Source organism: Hemitrygon akajei, chromosome 5, assembly GCF_048418815.1.
Source record: "Hemitrygon akajei chromosome 5, sHemAka1.3, whole genome shotgun sequence".
In the NCBI taxonomy this organism is placed as follows: domain Eukaryota; kingdom Metazoa; phylum Chordata; class Chondrichthyes; order Myliobatiformes; family Dasyatidae; genus Hemitrygon; species Hemitrygon akajei.
In genome coordinates, this window is record NC_133128.1 from 189,508,431 (window position 1) to 189,528,257 (window position 19,827).

At 39.4% G+C, this 19,827-nt stretch overlaps 2 protein-coding genes across 5 annotated transcripts in view; one reads left to right on the top strand and one right to left on the bottom strand.

The window, feature by feature from the left end:
- Positions 1-4,788, top strand: part of parp9 (poly(ADP-ribose) polymerase family member 9) — a 59,631-nt gene extending 54,843 nt beyond the window's left edge. The window contains exons 12-13 of the mRNA XM_073047554.1: positions 2,701-2,875; positions 4,136-4,788. Of these exons, the coding sequence (XP_072903655.1) occupies positions 2,701-2,875; positions 4,136-4,407 (447 nt within the window). The 3' untranslated portion in view covers positions 4,408-4,788. The remainder of the gene's footprint in view (positions 1-2,700; positions 2,876-4,135) is intronic.
- A 2,878-nt stretch (positions 4,789-7,666) lies between these two features.
- The window catches only part of faima (Fas apoptotic inhibitory molecule a), a 42,139-nt gene continuing 29,978 nt past the window's right edge, over positions 7,667-19,827 (bottom strand). For all 4 annotated transcript variants that reach the window (XM_073047558.1, XM_073047555.1, XM_073047556.1 and 1 more), the window contains 2 exons: positions 18,534-18,583; positions 7,667-10,747 (listed from right to left, as the gene is read on the bottom strand). In XM_073047558.1, the coding sequence (XP_072903659.1) occupies positions 10,598-10,747; positions 18,534-18,583 (200 nt within the window). In that variant the 3' untranslated portion in view covers positions 7,667-10,597. The remainder of the gene's footprint in view (positions 10,748-18,533; positions 18,584-19,827) is intronic.

Below are 19,827 nucleotides of genomic sequence, written 5' to 3' on the forward strand. Positions count from 1 at the left end.
GCAGGTGCTACACCTTACCAAAGGGTGACCTGCAGGCTAGCGAAGAGAAAGAACACCTTACACCTCCTTTGGTAGAGATTTGTCTCCACCCTGTAGTGATCAGAAATGCACGGTACTCCTAAAGTGGACCAAAGTCTTATTATGTTGGAGCATAACATCCTACTTTAGTTTCCAATGACCTAATGATTATCAGTTTATGTATCTTTCTATCCATTATATGTACCTGTGTTGCTACTTTCAAGAAACTATGGCTTGTACTTCAAGAATTTATAATGTTAAGTGTTGATCTGATTGAAAATTTCCAAGATATTATGTGAAATTGATTGGTTTGATCAGGGGTCCCCAACCCTTTTTCAGGCCATGGATCAATACCATTAAACAAGAGGTCTGTGCACACCAGGCTGGGATGGAAATAATTCTGCTGGTTATGGAAACTAGAACAAGGAATATAGTCTGAAATTTAAAGCAAGTCTGTCACAATTGATTGAAAAGCTACTTGTTCATGCAGAGCACAGAACCATTGGCAAATGATACAAAGTTGATTTCAAATTTTAAATCTGAGATTTAAGTAAAGGTTTTAAACAGATGACGAAAATGCAGATGTAGAGAATTAAGCATAAAATAACAAATGCATGTAATCTAGAAGTAGAAAATGCTGGAAACATCTAGTAACTCAGGCATTATCTATTGGTAAAGTGGACTGTATTTAGTGCTCTCTGTGTGGTCTCCTCTACTGAAGAAACCAAAGACAGAAAGGTGGCTTTGTGGAGTGCCTGCATATAAACTGGATTGGTGATTCTAAGATAATTGAAATCTGTCTGCCAATTAAATTCCATATTCCACTCCCATTCATACCTATCTGTGTTGTAAAAATGAGCGTGAAGAATGGGACCTCATCTTCCATCTGAGCACACTGCAGCCTTTCAGATTCAATACTGAATTCAACATTTTGGGTTACTCTATTTCTCTATATCAGCACTGGCCCAATCTGCTGGAGGCCAGACTCCTCTAATATTAAATCAGTTTTTCCATCTTTCCCAAACCCTGTTCTTTCTCTCACTGTAATATCAGCCAGATAACCTCTTCAGCACCTGCCTAATTTGCTAAATCTAGCATTTTCTGTCCCTATCTCAGTGCATCTATTATGTCATTACAAGCCAGAACAGGATCAAGAGGATAAATCAACCACTCCTATTCCAAAATTCCTTCAGGAATAATTTCTGGAAGCATTTTAGAGCGATCCTTACTAGATTTTGGTTTTTTTAATGTTAAGTTAGTATATCAAGTTGTCGAGTTTCTTGTCATGTGCCACAGGTACAATGAGGTACAGGTACAGTGAGAAATTTGCTGCAGTATCACAGAAATTCAGATGACAACACATGGAATATGAGTTATAGTATACAAAGCAGTGAATGGAAAAAATAGATTCTGCTAAAGTAAACACAAATGCAAGAAAACAATGAGAATCGAGTCCATGGCCATGCACGAGGTACTGCATAGTGTTCTATTTATTTATTTATTTATTTATTGAGATACAGTGTGGAATAGGCCCTTCTGGCCCTTTAAGCCCTGCTGCCCAGAAACCCCTGACTTAATGCTTGCCTAATCATGGGACAATTTACAATGACCAATTAATGTACCAACCAGCACATCTTTGAACTTCGGGAGGAAACTGGAGCACCCAGAGGAAACCCTTCAAACTCCTTACAGGCAGCGGCCAGAATTTAACCCAGGGCACTGGTACTGTAAAGCATTGTGCTAATCATTATGCTACCATACCTCCCATTGTTGAGGTAGAATTAGGATTGTACAGATTGGTTGAGGAACCTAATGGTTGTAGGAAAGTAATGGTTCCGGAACCTGAAGGCATGAGATTTCACGCTTCTGAACTTGCAGAGAAAGACATGACATGGATGGCAAGAATCCGATGATAGTTGCTGTCTTCTTGCAGAAACTTTCAATGGTGGGGAGAATTTTGTCTGTGATAGACCAAGTATTGTACGAGTCCAATAAATGATTGCATTTGTGAACCCTTATCTAAACAAACCTACATTTTCATGAATAACATTTATGAGATTCAAGAGTTTCAAAGTTTTACAGATCCTTCTGATTTTTTTTGGGACACACTCATTGCTTTAAGCTATATTAACTTGATATCCATAAGACATAGGAGCAGAATTAAGCCATTCAGCCGAACCGAATCTGCCGCAATTTTGATCCTTAATGATAATTCCATCAAAAAGGACTATGGTAGTTTCTTAGAATTAAAGAGTATAAAGAATATATGAAGTATTTTTATTGCTATTTTGTGTGGATTTTCATTAGGGTGCTTCAATGTGGCTGAATTGAACTGAACTGGACATTCTGAGACTGTTTCAAGGACTCTGCGGCTCTGTGACTGTTATTTGCTCGTTTTTTGCCCTTTGCACGATTTGTTCTTTTTTCACGCATCGGGTTTTTGATATTTTCTTTGAATGGGTTCCAGTGTTTCTTTGTTTCACGGCTGCCTGTGGGAAGAAGAATCTCAGGGTTGTATGCTACTTACATACTTTGATAATAAACGTACCTTGAATCTTTGAAGCAAGGAGCCATGCGATTAACATGGCGTTTACTGACCACAGTGATCTTTGAATTTCTAACTTGAAATGGATCCACATTTGGAGAATATTATGTTTTAATAAGAATATTGCTTTAATACAGATTGAACAAATACAGAATCCCGTCTTGTGGGCTTGCTACTTAAATACGAAAGAAAAGAATAAAGAGTTTATACAAACTGATGGAAGTGTTACCACCTTGTATCATGCTGTTCCCAGCTACTTCTGCAACTTCGTCTGTAGAATTGGATTTCAGGAAACATATTCATATGAACATGGTAATTATATTTTATTCCATCATTAAACTAAATAATATCAAATGTAGTACTCAAGCACTGTAATTGCTTTTCACTTAATACTTAAGATTCAAGGTGGTTTATTATCATTGTTCAGTACATAAGTGTAAAGGAGAACAAAATGATTATCACTCCTGAACTGATGCAGCATAGGAACAACACAATAAATACATAAGATTAGCATTAATTGTATCTACATAAAGTGACGCTAGGCACAGGAGTATTTGAACATAAGGTGACTGACAGGAAATTATAAAACAGTAGTGGTGTGAAGGGGTGCTAACGGGTGGAGGTGCTGACCAGCCTGACAACCTGGGGGATATGTAACTGTTTGGTGGTCCAGGCCTGGATGCTGTGTAGCCTTCCTGATGTGGGTGGGGCACCTTTCTATATAGAAAGATAGAAAACTACAGCACAATGCAGGCCCTTCGGCCCACAAAGCTGTGCCGAACATGTCCTTACTTTAGAACTACCTAGGCTTTACCCATAACATTCTAATTTTCTAAGCTCCATGTACCCATATTTGGGCAATATATACAGTACTGTGCAAAAATCTTAGGTACATATAGGGTGCCTAAGACCCTCCAGTGTTGTATTTGACTATGTGGAGTGGAAAGTGAGTTAGTAAATTTGGCAGATGTTGGGAATGGCAGGGGTGGGAGGCCTGTAGGACAGGTGGCAGTGAAGGATGCCAGGGGCTGGGTTGGTGCGGTGCAGACACACGTAGCCCTGAGTCAGCAGACAAGGTAATTTGATTCCAAAATAATTGGTTTATTGATTCTTACAGAATGTCTCTCTGGTGCTTCTCACCGTCTCCCCTCTCTCAACTAAAATTAACCTCTCCCTGCCCCTTTTCCACTCTCAATCAACAGTAGAGAACCTGATCAGAATCAGGTTTATCATCTCTCACGAATGTCATGAAATTTGTTTTTATTTTGCAGCAGCAGTACAGTGTATAAAAGTACTACAATACTGTGCAGAAGTTTTAGCCACCCTAGCTATAAATACATGCCTAAGACTTTTGCATAGTACTGTACTTAATGGTTGAAGCATTTTTTCTGAGAAAAGCCTGTGAGGGAAGGTAGCCCTGTCCTACTACCAGCCCATTCTAAAGTGAAGAATATTACAAGTCAAAATTGTGCACACAGTCCTTCCCTAAATAAGTTTGGTGAAAATTATATATAATGGGTGGTAGGACTACAAATTATTCACGATTAATTTATATGTGTTTTAAATTTATAGATAAGGAATATGGTGATGGAATCTACTTTAGAAACAACTTGAAAAATCTCATGAAAAGAATTAATGTCGTTGGGAAAATAATTCACATCTTTGAAGCTGAAGTATTCATTGGCAATTGTAACACAGAGCCCACATTTCATATTTCACAGCAACTAAAAGATTGTGATTGCTGTGAGTACAAAGACAGTATTGAAGGGAGTACATCCAAAGCCTTTGTTATTTTGAACAGTTCTCGAGCTTATCCACATTATTTGATTACATGCAGATTGTAAGCACAAAATTTACCTCTGAAATGTGGAAAATCATGCTGCATTGTACCAATTATTTGTAATTTCTACTTGGTAAACTGGTTAATATCTATGGCTGTCTGCTCAAAGTTCCTTCAAAGGAGAGAAGGAAGGATGCGTCACTTTGAGTGTGCATGGGACAATTCGCAGCTGCAAATTGGTGTAAAATCCTACAGTGCAATAAATTTTCACATCAAGAACTTCTATCCAAATGCACACCAGAAAATATATTTCCAATGAAAGGTGGCATTCAGGACCAGTGGCAAGTCATAATTAAGCAAGAATGTTGAGTGGTAATTAGCAGCATCTCTGGTGGATATTCCTTTGGGACTGAATCATGTAGCACGTCCACCCAAAAGGTGTCTCTGAATTTTTAAGCAAGATTCTCAGGCTCTGCCCATCCACAGTTTTACTGAAAAGATGCTGGTTGGCTTTTTCTCTTTCCACTGCACTTCTTGTGGTGGCAATGCAACAAGAATGGTTTATGGTAGAAGGTCATTCACACCATGAGTTAAACTCCATCTTCATTTTCCCTTGCCTAGATTCCAATTGCTAATCAAAGTTCAAAGTGAATTTATTATCAAAGTACATATACAACCCTGAGATTTGGTTTCTTGCAGGCATACTCAATAAATCGAAGAACCCAGATAATAGAGTCAATGAAAGACTGCACACAACAGGGTGGATAAACAACAAAAGTGCAAAATACAACAACCTGCAAATACAATAGAAAAAAAGAAATAACAATAATAGATAAATAAGCAATAAATAGAGAACATGAGATGCAGAGTCCTTGAAAGTGAGTCCATGGTTTTGGGAACAGTTCTGTAATGATTCAATTAGAAATATGGGTAACAAAAAGGCAGGAGTTGTTTAATCATGAAGTGTGAAGCATTGCTTCTTGAGTGGTCAAATATACTGTATGAGAAACTTGTACAGTAAATGGCAGGATCCTTTGGAAGCATTGATACACAGAGGATTCTTGAGGTACAGGTCTATAACTCCCTGGAAGTGGCAACACAAGTAATAGAATGAAGACGACATATGGCAGACTTTCTTAGTTGGGGTATTGAGTACAAGTTAGGAAGCACATTGCTATTGTGTATAACTTTGCTTAGACCACATTTTGGATTTGCGTGCAGTTCTCTTCCCCATACTACAGGCAGGATGTGCTGGCTTTGGCATGTGTGCAGAAAAAACTTCAAGGGGCCAGAACATTTTTTTCCCCAGGGTGGAAAATGTCAAATATTACAGATCATAGATTTATGGTGAGAGGGTGTTGATCTTAACATGACCTTCTATACCTCTCTGAACAGGATTGATCTGCTGGGATAATTTGACTGGTGAAGTGAAGAGTTTGCTTGGTCATGAGATCACAGTTTCATGATGTACTCTTCCATTGCTGTTGATGGCCTACACTCATGGATGCTCAGTTTTGAGTTGTTAAACCTGTTCTTTACCTATCTTACTTTGCAGAACTGTAGTGCCAGAGAACAGTGGAGTGTTCTCAGGGTGAAGATGGGAGTTAATACGAGGAAATCTGAAGATGCTGGAAATTCAAACAACACACACAAAATGCTGGTGGAACACAGCAGGCCAGGCAGCATCTATAGTGAGAAGTGCTGTCAACGTTTTGGGTCGAGACCCTTCGTCAGGACTAACCGAAAGGAAAGATAGTAAGAGATTTGAAAGTAGTGGGGGGAGGGGGAAATGCGAAATGATAGGAGAAGACCGGAGGGGGTGGGATGAAGCTAACAGCTGGAAAGGCGATTGGCGAAAGTGATAGAGCTGGAGAAGGGAAAGGATCATGGGACGGGAGGCCTCAGGTGAAAGAAAGGAGGTGGGGGAGCACCAGAGGGAGATGGAGAACAGGCAGAGTGATGGGCAGAGAGAGAAAAATAAAAAAAAGAGGGGGGAAAAAAGTGAAATATGTCAGGGATGGGGTAAGAAGGGGAGGAGGGGCATTAACTGAAGTTAGAGAAGTCAATGTTCATGCCATCAGGTTGGAGGCTACCCAGCCGGTATATAAGGTGTTGTTCCTCCAACCTGAGTTTGGATTCATTTTGACAATAGAGGAGGCCATAGATAGACATATCAGAATGGGAATGGGACGTGGAATTAAAATGTGTGGCCACTGGGAGATTCTGCTTTCTCTGGCGGACCGAGTGTAGGTGTTTAGCGAAACGGTCTCCCAGTCTGCGTCTGGTCTCACCAATATATAAAAGGCCACACCAGGAGCACTGGATGCAGTATACCACACCAGCTGACTCACAGGTGAAGTGTCACCTCACCTGGAAGGACTGTCTGGGGCTCTGAATGGTGGTGAGGGAGGAAGTGTAAGGGCAGGTGTAGCACTTGTTCCGTTTACAAGGATAAATGCCAGGAGGGAGATCGGTAGGAAGGAATTGGGGGGGGGGGGGGGGGAAACAAGTGGACAAGGGAGTCGCATAGGGTAAAAAAAAATTCTTTTAAAAATTTTTTTATTTTATTCTTTATCTTTCCTTTTGGTTAGTCCTGACGAAGGGTCTCGGCCCGAAACGTTGACAGCGTTTCTCACTATAGATGCTGCTGCCTGGCCTGCTGTGTTCCACCAGCATTTTGTGTGTGTTGTTTTTTGAAGATGGGAGTTTGTTGCTTAGAAGGCTGGGGAGACTCAAGTATTGATTGCACAAGAAACTGATTAATTTCCTCAATATTAAAGGATTAAGGGGCATCCCAGTAACACAGGACTAAGGCGTTGAGGCAGAAAATCAGCCAAGATAGTTTTGAATGCCAGAACAGGCTTGGGGGGGTTGATGGCCAATTCATCCCATTTAAGTTTTTATGTGGGGAATAAAGAGATAGAATAGCATCTTGTATTAAAACAATTACCTCAGAAGACAAGGGTAATAGAACAGACATCAGGTTAAGAGGTAGCCAGCTGAAGATGAGCATGTAATCATTAGAAGAAAAGTCACAGCAATGCAGGGTTGGGTTGGAGGAAGAAGAGAGTTAATATGTAGAAAGCTAATGGTCCCAAGAGGCTGGCCTTCAGGTAAAGAAATACATGAACCAAGTATGAGGGCAATAATGTGGCCCATAAAGTACAACAAAGTTTCAAAGTAACACATTTCCTATATTTTTCTACATTACAATCAGAATACAATCTTGCAGCTTTAAGAACCAAAGGAAGATGAAAATAGCAGCAAAGTAATTACAAAGTCAGATTAATTCTGTTTTAATGCTCAGATAAAAATCAGACAACTACAATATAAAATTATTTATTTGTATTAAATAGTCTATATAAAAGAAATCTATATCAAAGTCTTCTGCAAAAAAATTGTAGGAATATAATATGCATCCTTAGGTCAATATTGCTCGGTGTAAAATGACAAAGAAGATTCTAACCTAAAAACTTTTCAAAAATTTATTAGTTCCTCTTTAGAGTCCAATTTGTGCCGTCCATTGTTGTAGCAGTAAAGACATTTTCTCTGAACTTCCACATGAAGTCAAAATGCCATTTATTACACAAAATTCTTTCCTTATCCACGTTTCTGCCTTATTAATAACATTCATTACCATTAATATATACAATTACACAAGAGACAGAAGGAAATCTAATTTTATCTGTGGTTCTTTATCAAAGTGTATAGTAAACACAAGAGATTCTGCAGTTGCTGGAAATTCAGAGCAACGTGCACACAAAATGCTGGAGAAGCACGGCAGGTCAGGCAGTGTCAATGGAAATGAATAAACAGTCAACAAGACCCTTTATTAGGACTGTAAAGGAAAGGGGAAGATGCCAGAATAAAAGGGTGGGGTGAGGGAATGAAGGACAAGCTAGAATGTGATGGGTGATACCAGGTGGGTGGGAAAGGTAAAGGGGCAGGAGAAGAAGGAAAATGGTAGGAGAGGAGAGTGAACCTTGGGAGAAAGGGAAGAAGCAGTGGAATCAAGGAGAAGAGTGAGGAGAAGAGGTAAGAGGCCAGAATGGGGAACAGAAGAGGGAAACAGAAGGGGTAAAAGAGAGAAAAAGGTTCCCTGAAGGAGAAACCTATGACCCTGGGCTGGTAGGTGAGGACAAGAAGAACAGTTTCACTGTATACACACATACAACAGATTGGAAATAGCATTTTTAGAAGTGACAGGGAGGAAAGAAGTACAAGTCAAGAAAACCATGGAAATTACTAAGTTTATAATAGATGTCTGTTGACAGTATATCTCCAGAGATGGAGAAAGGGGAGAGTTGTTAGAAATGGACCAAGTGAATTTAAGGGCAGGGTGGAAGCTGGAGACAGAGTTGATGAAACTGATGAGCTCAGCATGGGTATATGAAGCGGCAGCAATGCAGTTGTCAATGTAGCAAGAAAGAGTTGCAGAGTATTTATAGGGAAGGCATGGAACTTGAACTATTTAACATAGCCAATGAAAAAGGCAGGAAATGTATAGTGCAATGTAGAAAATTAAATTAATGATATTTTATTTAGTTTCAATTTAAAAAAATGGAATGTGCCTAGTAAGACCAAATATAGTGAGACAGATAGGCAGACACTCACACACCTTAGAGACCATAAAATATTTTACATGTAACAAGGGATGTTTTCTGCATCACTTTGCTGCAGAGATAAATCAATTTAATGGATACCTCAGCTCCTTTACTGAATGGCCAGGACATGAAGAAGCACAGAGTCATACAACAAGAATCATGCAAATAACAAAATCATTGTAATAAATCTACCAGTCTTCCAAATATTAGGCTTTTCTCTCACTGGTACAGTGTCATCCTACAACATGTAGCACCCAAGGCATGGAGACTACAATGTGGTAAATTCTGTGTAATGTGGCTAATCAAAGACAGCAGCTAGTGCGGGAGAACAAACTGCAAGGTCCTGGATATTGAAGCCAAACCAGAAGAGTGGCAGCAACAGGGAAGAAATGAGCTATTAGGAGAGGTGTTCTGGCTAAAACACAGCTTTATCTACCAATTAAGTAGAGAAAGCAAGTATTCTATGCAGATGAATCTTTCTTGTAAGGAGTATGCAAAACCATAGCTCCCAAAGCAAATCAAATAACCTTCTCCATGTTTTGATAGATCCCAAAAATATAGTTCACCAATAATCAGGTGGGATTGGGGTGGAGTGGGTGCAGATAACACTTAATAATCCCTCATATGCTGTCTTCAACATACATCTTCACTGATTACATGACATAAATATTTTATTGAGATATAGTGTGGAGTTGGTCCTCTTGGCCTTCGAAACATGCTGCACAGCAACCCACCAATTTAACACTAGCCTAACAACAATTTACAATGACCAATTAACCTACCAACTGGTCTGTCTTTGGAATGCTGGAGGAAACCAGCACACCCGGAAGAAACCTAGATGTCATGGAGAGAACATACAAACTCCTAAGAGACAGCAGTAGGAATTGAACCCAGATAGTCTGTATGGTAAAGTTTTGAGCTAATCACTCTGCCACTGTGCCGCCCTGTCAAATGGATACCGCAGCAGCTGGGAGTCTGAAACAGAAGTAGAAAATGCTCTAAACACTTAAATAGGTCAGGCTGTGGAAAGAGACAGTAAGGTCAAGATCACTGGTCAGAGCAATCTGACCTGAAACATTAACTTCTTTTCTCCTTCATCAATAAAGGCATCTCTGCTGTGCTCAACTGACAGTTATCCCATCAGAAATTGTTCATGTCCTGTTTTAGTGCATGTTCCTGGGTATAAAACCAAGTCTTAAGAAGTCTTTCAGGCTGATTTCACTTTTTTTTTTTAGGGAGGACCAAAACTAATCCAAGCACAGTGACATTTCAGCTCAGCACAACTAAAAGATGAAACCCAATGTCCAGATAAATGTGTTGAATCTTTTGAATTCACAATTATACCTGCGGTTTTTTTTTTATTCAACTTGCACCTATATCAAAAGCATATCTTGCCCACTTGGTATCATAGGAGCAAAAACTGTATTGTTCAATACAAATGCTTGTTTTAAATGCTTTTGACAGTAAGAGTAATTTAAAATCGAAAATTCATTTCCTACTGCAACTAGAGGGTGATCATGCACAAAAACACAAATTTCCCCAACTGATCAGAAATAGAATTGTTTCATTATCATGTCTTATATATTATGACAACTGATTTACCAATAAAGTCAAGGATATTTGTTCTTAGCACAGCTGCCATTCAGGAAATTATTCAACAATTTCTGGGATTTCTTGGCCATCCATAATAAGAGTGTGGATAATTCCTTCTCTTCGTTTCCCACTGCTCACAGCCTTGATACAGCAGTCATGATTGCCAATAGAAAAGTGAGTCTCAGTACCATCTTCAACAAATTCTCCCTACAATTAACAGTAAAATGTTTTAAGCAAAGGAATTGCACTTCATCCCATCCTCAAAATATTCTACAGTGCATTAGAAGTGTAGTCAATATTCAGGCACGATTTGTACAGACTCCAACCATTTAATAATTAATGAAATGACTAACAGCAAATCAGATTTCATTATGATAGACGAGGGAAGAATGCAGACAGAACACCAAAAGATGTCAGTTGAAATATAGTGTTACTGATAAATGTAATACCTAAAGTATAAGTGCAAATGTGCTCATCCTGGAATAGTTGTAACTCAATCGTGTAACCTGGTAGTGAAAGGGCATCAAAAAGTGCCAGGCTGCAATTACTATCAGAAATAATGTCAATTAATTTCATAGCAAAATCAGCAAGTAAGAAAAGCAATTACATCAAAATGATATTTTAATTCAAATATTTAGAGTTCAAAAATTAGCAAAGTATAAATAAGCACATTATACCAAAACCTATCTTCAAGTATCATGAGATAGTGATAAAATTAAGAGGATTCATTTAAAAAAAAGCCCACATAAATGACTGCCAAAACTAACAAATAATTTATAGATTACAAGTTACCAGGGATACATTGACTTTTGGCAGTCAAAGAGCTTTGACAAGTGGCCGATCCAGACTTTGGAAGTTTGGGGAAGAGCAAACTTCAATCAGGTTCACTGCCCAAGGACAAGGATAGCAGGTCACAGCAGTGAAAAAGAGCTTTGAAAAGCGAAGGTTTGTTAATGCTGCATGGTGGGATTTAAACTAGAGTTGAAGGGGGATGGGAACCAGCGTGCCAGAACAGTTAATGGAGAGGTTGTGGAGGCATAGGTTGTTAGGAATCAAAAAAATTAAGTATGGTGCCATAAGGCCTTAAGACATAGGAGCAGAATTAGGCCATCTGGCCCATCAAGTCTGCTCCACCATTCAATCATGGCTGATACTTCTTTTTCTCCTCCTCAACCCTAGTTCCTGGCCTTCTCCCTGTAACCTTTGATGCCATGTCCAATCAAGACCTTAACAATCTCTGCCTTAAATACACCCAATGTCCTAGTCTCCACAGCAGCATGTGGCAACAAATTCACCACCCTTTGGCTAAAGAAATTTCTCCACATCTCTGTTTTGAAAGGGCCCCCCTCTATCCTGAGGCTGTGCCCTCTTGTGGAAGACTTTCCCACCATGGGAAACATTCTTTCCACATCTACTCCGTCAAGGTCTTTCAATATTCAAAAGGTTTCAATGAGATACCCCTTATCCTTCTGAGTTCCAGCAAGTACAGACTGAGAGCCATCAAATGTTCTTCTCATGACAACCCTTTCATTCCTGGAATCATCCTTGTGAACCTCCTCTGGACCCTCTCCAATGCCAGCACATCTTTTCCAAGATGAGGGGCCCAAAACTGTTCACAATACTCAAGGTGAGGCCTCACCAGTGCCTTATAAAGCCTCAGGCTCACATCCTGGCTCTTGTATTCTAGACCACTTGAAATGAATGCTAAAATGGCATTTGCCTTCCTCACCACTAAGTCGACCTGCAAGTTAACATTTAGGGTGTTCTGCACAAGGACTCCCAAGTCCCTTTACATCTCCTATTTTTGGATTTTCTCCCCGTTTTCAAAATAGTCTGTACAATTATTTCTACTACCAAAGTGCATGACCATGCATTTTCCAATATTGTATTTCATTTGCCACTTTCTTGCCCATTCTCCTAATCTGTCCAAGTCCTTCTGCATCCTACCTATTTCCTTAACTCTACCTGCCCTTCCACCAATCTTCATATCATCTGCAAACTTGGCAACAAAGCCATCTATTTCATCTAAATCATTTATATACAGCATTAAAAGAAGTTGTCCTAACACCGACCCCTGCAGAACACCACTAGTCACTGGCAGCCAACCAGAAAAGGATCATTTTATTCCCACTCACTGTCTCCTACCAATCAGCCAATGCTCTAACCATGTTTGTAACTTTCTTGCAATACCTTGGGCTCTTAACTTGGTAAGCAGCCTCTTGTGTGGCACCTTGTCAAAGGCCTTCTGAAAGTCCAAATATACAACATCCACTGCATCGCCTTTATCTATCCTATATGTAATCTCCTCAAAGAATTTCAACAGGTTCGTCAGGCAGGATTATCCCTGAAAGAAACCATGCTGACTTTGTCCTAACTTGTCCTGTGTTACCAAGTACTCTATCACCTCATCCTTAACAATTGACTTCAACATCTTTCCAACCACTGAGGCCAGGCTAACTGGTCTATAATTTCCTTTCTGCTGCCTTCCTCCTTTCTTAAAGAGTGGAGTGACATCTGAAATTTTCCAGTCCTCTAGCATCATCCCAGAGTCCAATGATATTTGAAAGATCATTTCTAATATCACCACAATCTCTAACACTACCTCTTTAAGAACCCTAGGGTGCAGTTCATCTGGTCCGGGTGACTTATGTACCTTGAGGTCTTTCAGCTTTTTGAGCACCTTCTCTCTTGTAATAGTAACTGCACCCACTTCTCTTCCTTCACACACTACAACATCAGGCATACTGCTAGTATCTTCCACAGTGAGGACTGATACAAAATACTCATTTAGTTCATTGGCCTTCTCCTTGTCTCCTGTTATTATTTTTCCTGCCTCATTTTCTAGCGGTCCTACATCCACTTGCATTTCTCTTTTGTTTTTAATATACTTGAAAAAACTTTTACTATCCACTTTGATATTATTTGCTAGCTTGCTTTCATATTTCATCTTTTCCATTCTAATAATTTTTTTTTAAGTTGCTCTCCGTAGGTTTTTAAAGACTTCCCAACCCTCTACCTTCCCACTAATTTTTGCTTTGTTGTACGCTCTTTCTTTTGCTCTTACAATAGCTTTGACTTCTCTTATCAGCCATGGTTGTATTGCTTTACCATTTGAGTATTTCTTCATTTTTGGAATACGCATGTCCTGCACCTTCCTCATTTTTCCCGGAAACGCACGCCACTGTTGCTCTGCTGACATCCGATATTCCTGCCAGCAACTCCTTTCCACTTACTTCGACCACCTCCTCTCTCATATCACTGTAATTTTCCTTACTCCACTGAAATACCGCTACATCAGACTTTAATTTATCCCTATCAAATTTCAAGTTGAATTCAATCATATTCACAGGTTCCCAAAGTTTCTTTTACGTTAAGCTCCCTATTCGCCTCCGGTTCATTACAAACACCCAATCCGGTATAGCTGATCCCGAGCTGCCTGTATTTCAATGCAAGAAGAATTGCAGGAAAGGCAGATAGTGCTGAAGATGAGGTAGCTGGTTTACAGAGGGAATGTGTAGTGAGGAGAGGCTGTTGATAGGGCAAAATTGCTGTCAACAGGATGAGCTATAACGTAAAAGGTGGAAACAAATTGAACAGAGTGAATACAGGACTGAAGGTGATCTATTTCAATGCATGCAGTATATACAGTAGATGAACTTGCAGCATGGTTGCAGATTGGCAGGTATGATATTGTAAGCATCACTGAAAGATTATAGTTGAGAGCTTAATATCCAAAGATACACATTGTATCAAAAGGATAGGCAGGAAGGCAGAGGGGTGGCAATGTTACTCTGTCGATAAAAACAATTAAATCAAATCATCAGAAGGAGGTGATATAAGGTCAGAAGGTTGTGGATCAGATCATTGTGGATAGAGCTAAGGAACTGCAAAGGTAAAGGGCCCTTGTTGGGAGTTGTATAAAGACCCCCAGTAGTAAAGATGTGGCCTACAAATTACAACGGGAGACAGAAAATGCATACCAAAAGGGCAGTGTTACAATAGTTATGGGGGACTTCAATATGCAAGTAGATTGGGAAAACCAGGTTGGTACTGGATTCCAGGAGGGGAAATTTCTAGCGTGCCTACAAGATGCTTTTTAAGAGTAGCTCGTGGTTGAGCCCACCAGAGCATCAGCTATTTTGGTTTGGGTGTTGTGCAATGAACCAGAATTGATTAGAGAGCTTAAGATAAATGAACCTTTAGAAAAGTGATCATAATATGATAGAATTCACCCTGAAATTCGAGAAGGGGAAGCTTAAGTCAGATGTATCAGATTACGGTGGAGTAAAGGGAATTACAGAGGCATGAGGAGTTGGCAAGTATTGATTAGAAAAGAACATTGGCATGGATTGGCAGAGCAGCAATGGAAGTTCTGGAAGCAATTCAGAAGACACAGGATATATACATCCTAACGAGGAAGAAGTATTCTAAAGGAAAGATGACACAACTGAGGCTAACAAGGGAAGTCAAAGCCAACATAAAACCAAACAGACAGCCAATAGTAGAGCAAAAATTAGTGGGAAGTTAGAGGATTGGGAAGCTTTTAAAAACTAAGAGAAGGCAACTTAAAAAAAAAAGTCACTAAGGTAAAGATGCAATAAGAAAGTAAGCTAGCCAATAATATTAAAAGTGATATCAAAAGTTTCTTCAGATACATAAAGTGTAAAGAGAGGAGAGAGTGGGTAGCGGACTGCTGGAAAACTATGCAGTAGAGGTGGTAATGAGGGACAACAAAATTACGGACGAACTGAATAAGTATTTTGCATCAGTCTTCGCTGTAAAAGGTTCTTGGGAAACAGGAAGGTCTGAAGCTAGATATGTCACCTGGACAGATGGTGTACACCCCAGTGTTCTGAAAGAGGTGGCTGAAGAGATCATGGAAGCATTAATAATGATCTTTCAAGAATCACTAGATTCTGGAATGGTTCCAGAAGACTGGAAAATTACAAATATCACTCCACTCTTCAAGAAAGGAGAGAGGCAGAAGAAAGGAAACGCTAGGCCAGTTTGTCTGACCTCAATCATCGGGAAGAAGTTGGAATGAGTATTAAAGAATGAGGTCTTGGGACTTGGAGGCACATGATAAAATAGGCCATAGTCAGCAGTTTCCTCAACGGAAAATCTTGCCTGACAAATCTGTTGGAATTTTTTGAAGAAATAACAAGCAGAATAGACAAAGGAGAATCAGTTGATGTTGTTGTGTACTGGGATTTACAGAAGGCCTTTGACAAGGTGCCACACATGAAGCCGCTTAACAAGCTACAAGCCCAGGTAAGATATTAGCATGGATAAAGCTGTGGCTGATTGGCAGGAGGCAAAGGGACCCTTTTCCAGCTGGCTACTGCTGACTCATGTTCCGCAGGGGTCTGTGATGGAACCAATTCTTTTTACATTCTATGGCTTTGTTGCAAAGTTTGCTGATGATGTGAAGATAGGTGGAGGGGCAGGTAGTTTTGAGGAAGTAGAGAGGCCACAGAAGATTAGGAGAACAGGCAAAGAAATGACAGATGGAATACAGTATCAGGAAGTGTATGGTCATGCACTTTGGTAAAAGAAATGAAAGGGTGAACTGTTTTCTATATAGTGAGCAAATACAAAAAACTGAGGTGCTAAGGGACTTTGTGCAGAATGTGCAGAATCCCCGAAAGATTAAGATGCAGGTTTTGTCTGTGTTGAAGGAGGCAAATGCAATGTTAGCATTCATTTCAAGAGGACTAGAATATAAAAGCAAGGGTGTAATGTTGAAACTTTATAAAGCACTGGTGAGGCCTCACTTGGAGTAATATGAGCAAGTCTGGGCCCCCATCTTAGAAAGGATGTGCTTAAACTGAAGGATGCTTCAAAGGAGGTACACTGAAATGATTCCAGGATTGAATGGTTTGTCACCTGAATAGCATTTGATGACTCTGGGCTTGTATTCACTTGAATTCAGAAGGATGAGGGGTGACTTCATTGTAGCCTATCAAATGGTAAAAGCTTTTGATAGAGTGGATATGGAGAGGATATTTCCAAAGGGGAGAGAGTCTAAGAGCAGAGGACACAGCCTCAGAATAGATGTGTGTCCTTTAAAAATTGAGATAAGGAGGAATTTCTTTAGCCAGAGCGTGGTGAATCTGTGGAATTTTTGCCACAGGCACTGTGGAGGCTAAGTTTTTATGTAAATTTAAGGCAGAGATCGATAGATTCTTGGTTGGTCAGGACATGAAGGGATACTGGGAGAAGGCAGGAGATTGGGGCTGAGAGGAAATTTGGATCAGCCATGATGAAATGGTGGAACAGACTCAATGGGCCAAATGGCCTAATTCTGTTCCTATATCGTATGGTCTTTACGAGAGGTGAATGATAAGTTTGTGGCTTAAGGTAGAAGCAGTCAATTTTAGAAAACCTAGCACATTTATTTTTCAACATAGTCCCCTCCTACACGTACACACTTAGTCCAGCTGTCATGGAGCATACAGATCCCTTCTTTGTAGAAGTGGACCACAGCAGGGTTGATTAATAAGTTCATAGCCTAAGGTAGAAGGAGATGAGTTATACAGCTCTTGTCACATGCACGTGTAGTTCAACTGAGTGAAAATGCAGAAAGTTTGAAGTTAATAACTCATCTCCTTCTACCTTAGGCCACAAACTTATCAATCAACCCATGCTGGGGACCACTTCTGGAGGTCTAAGATGATCACTTCTAAAAAGAAGGGATCCGTATGCCTCACGACTGCTGGGCCAAGTGTGTAAATGTAGGAAAAATAAAAGTGCTAGGTTTTCTAAAATTGACTCCTTCTAACCTTAGGCCACGAAGTAGTCAATCACCCCTCGTATATAAGTGGCAAGTTGAGGAACTGATGCAAATACAAATTAAATGATCAAAATTACTATACATTAAATCTTTAATGTGTAATTATTTATAAATGTTCTTTGCCAGCAAATAGTGTCTTCCTGACGAGATTAAGATGTTGCCAGGAATCAGTGCTGTGAGATCTCACCCAATTTGCTTGGGTGACCCAGAATTGCAGATGTTAGCTAGGGTAGTTAAGTGCTGGAATTTAATTGAATGCAGAACTCAATTGGATAATAAGATACTTGATCCAAATTTTGTCCATGCTCAATATCCACATATGCATACTTCCTGCAATGGTGATGAGAACTGGGAAATTAGTGTTTCCCCATATTCATCCAGAGCTTTTTAGAACAAGTTACATTTCTACAACTACCAAAAGAGATGGGAACTGTTTTGATAAGAAATGCAGCTATTCTGGGGTTGCACGGTAGCGCAGTGGTTATCTCAATACTTTATAGTACCTGGGTTCAATTCCCAATGCTGCCTGTAAGGAGTTTGTACGTTCTCCCCATGATCATGTGGTTTTCCTCCAGGTGCTCTAGTTTCTACCCACATTCCAAAGACGTACTGATTAGTTGGTCTTTGTAAATTGTTACATGATTAGGCTATGATTACATTAGAAGATTGCTGGGCGGCATGGCTCAAAGGGCTGGAAGGGGCTACACCACGCTGCATCTCAAAACAAAATATATTACAAAGAGAAAAGTAATAAATACTGCAATAATGCAGAGAAAATGCTGGAGGAACTCAATTCCTTCAGAATCTCTTTTCTTTTAAAGATAAGCGTTTTCTCCGTAAGTCTGAATTTTTCATACCTGATGAAAGGTAATAGACTGAAATTAATTAGATTCCTACTTCTACAGATTCTGCCAGTCGCTATAATCTCAAATAGATGAATCATTTTATTTGTATTAAATGTGAAGTAAGAACACAATAGGCACAATATAATGTTTTTTCTAAACTGCCCTATAGGTGGAGTATCAAAACATCAACCTTCTTTAATTAAAAACTTAAATGTTAAAGTTTTCAGTTAATTCAAACACTTCAAACAATTTGTTCAAAAAAATGGAAACTCTGAATTAAAAAAACTACAAAATTTTGTGAGCACGCCAGCCTCAAGATACAAAGAAAAGATATCCATAAATTACAAAACCTTACCGCCGTCTCCATCTTCTTTCCATTGCACCAAACATCCATAGTGTCTTTCTCTGTAATGATAATTTGGTCATTTTGTAATTCTAATCAGAGTAATTTACAACTTGCGGATGTTTTCATTAGATTTCCATTTCTCTTAGCCAAACTACCACCATCATTAGATTCATTTGACATCAAGCAACAATAGTTTCATTAATTTTATTAACGAGACAGGTCATTTATGTTCTACATTATTTCTGTGGGTAACTACAGTACAGAACTTTAAATGGGGCATCACCAGAATTTGTCTTAAGGTAAAACATGTTTTTGTCACTTTGTGTATCAGTTGGGCTGAGTTAAGAATTTTAATATTATATATGGATTAAGATTTCTTGAATGTGGTCTAATCATATGTCATTAAGAGTGAAAGTGAAGTCCATGATTATGGATGACCTTGCAACATCAAAATGAAGAGAAGCAGCAGAAGAGGGGTGTTACATACAGTGCAGCTAGCTTTCTCATCTCCAGAATCTCCTGTACTCTTGCTACAGAATTAGTACTCTTTCCATATGACTGTATCCCAGTATCCTCAAAATATCCCAAAAACATGTAATTAGTAGATAAATTGGCTGTGAAAATAACTGCAGTACCGGTGGGTGGTGGGAGAATCAGAATGTCTGCATCTACAATACGTAGCTTTGAAGCTGCTGCAAGTTTTTGATTAGACCTGTAACACTCTGTACTTGTGCACGACATTAAGGTTCACTTGACTTGGATTGCTACCAGGGCCCATCTAAGCATGATGGGCCAGAGACAGAGAGATCAAAACAGTCTTCATAGGTGAAGCAGCACTTCAGTTGCACCTTCCACTCTAGGGTACTGCATTTAGTGTTCCAAAAGTGGCCTCCTCTACACTGGAGAAACCAAACATAGACTGGAGGATTACTTAGCCTGTTTTTTAATCCCACATTAGCAACACACAATAAAGACAAAGGAGCATAATCTGCTTCTACCTATGTCATTTCTACCACTGTAGAAATATTCCCATTGTTCTTTCCATTCCTCCCCTTTATGTGATTGAAATTTATTTTGTCTCCAATTCAGATTATGTGCTTGGCTAAAAGTGGTAACTATTTCTTTCCACAGATGATGCCCGAGATATTGAGCATTTCCAGTATTCTATACTTTTCAAGTGTTGGATAGGATGGATAATTTGTGAATAGTTTATGGAAAGGTGATAACAATGAATTAAGGCCTTAAATAGAAAAAGAAGTGTTCGTGACCAGGACTAGGAGTTGTGTGTGTTGCTTAGTAACCA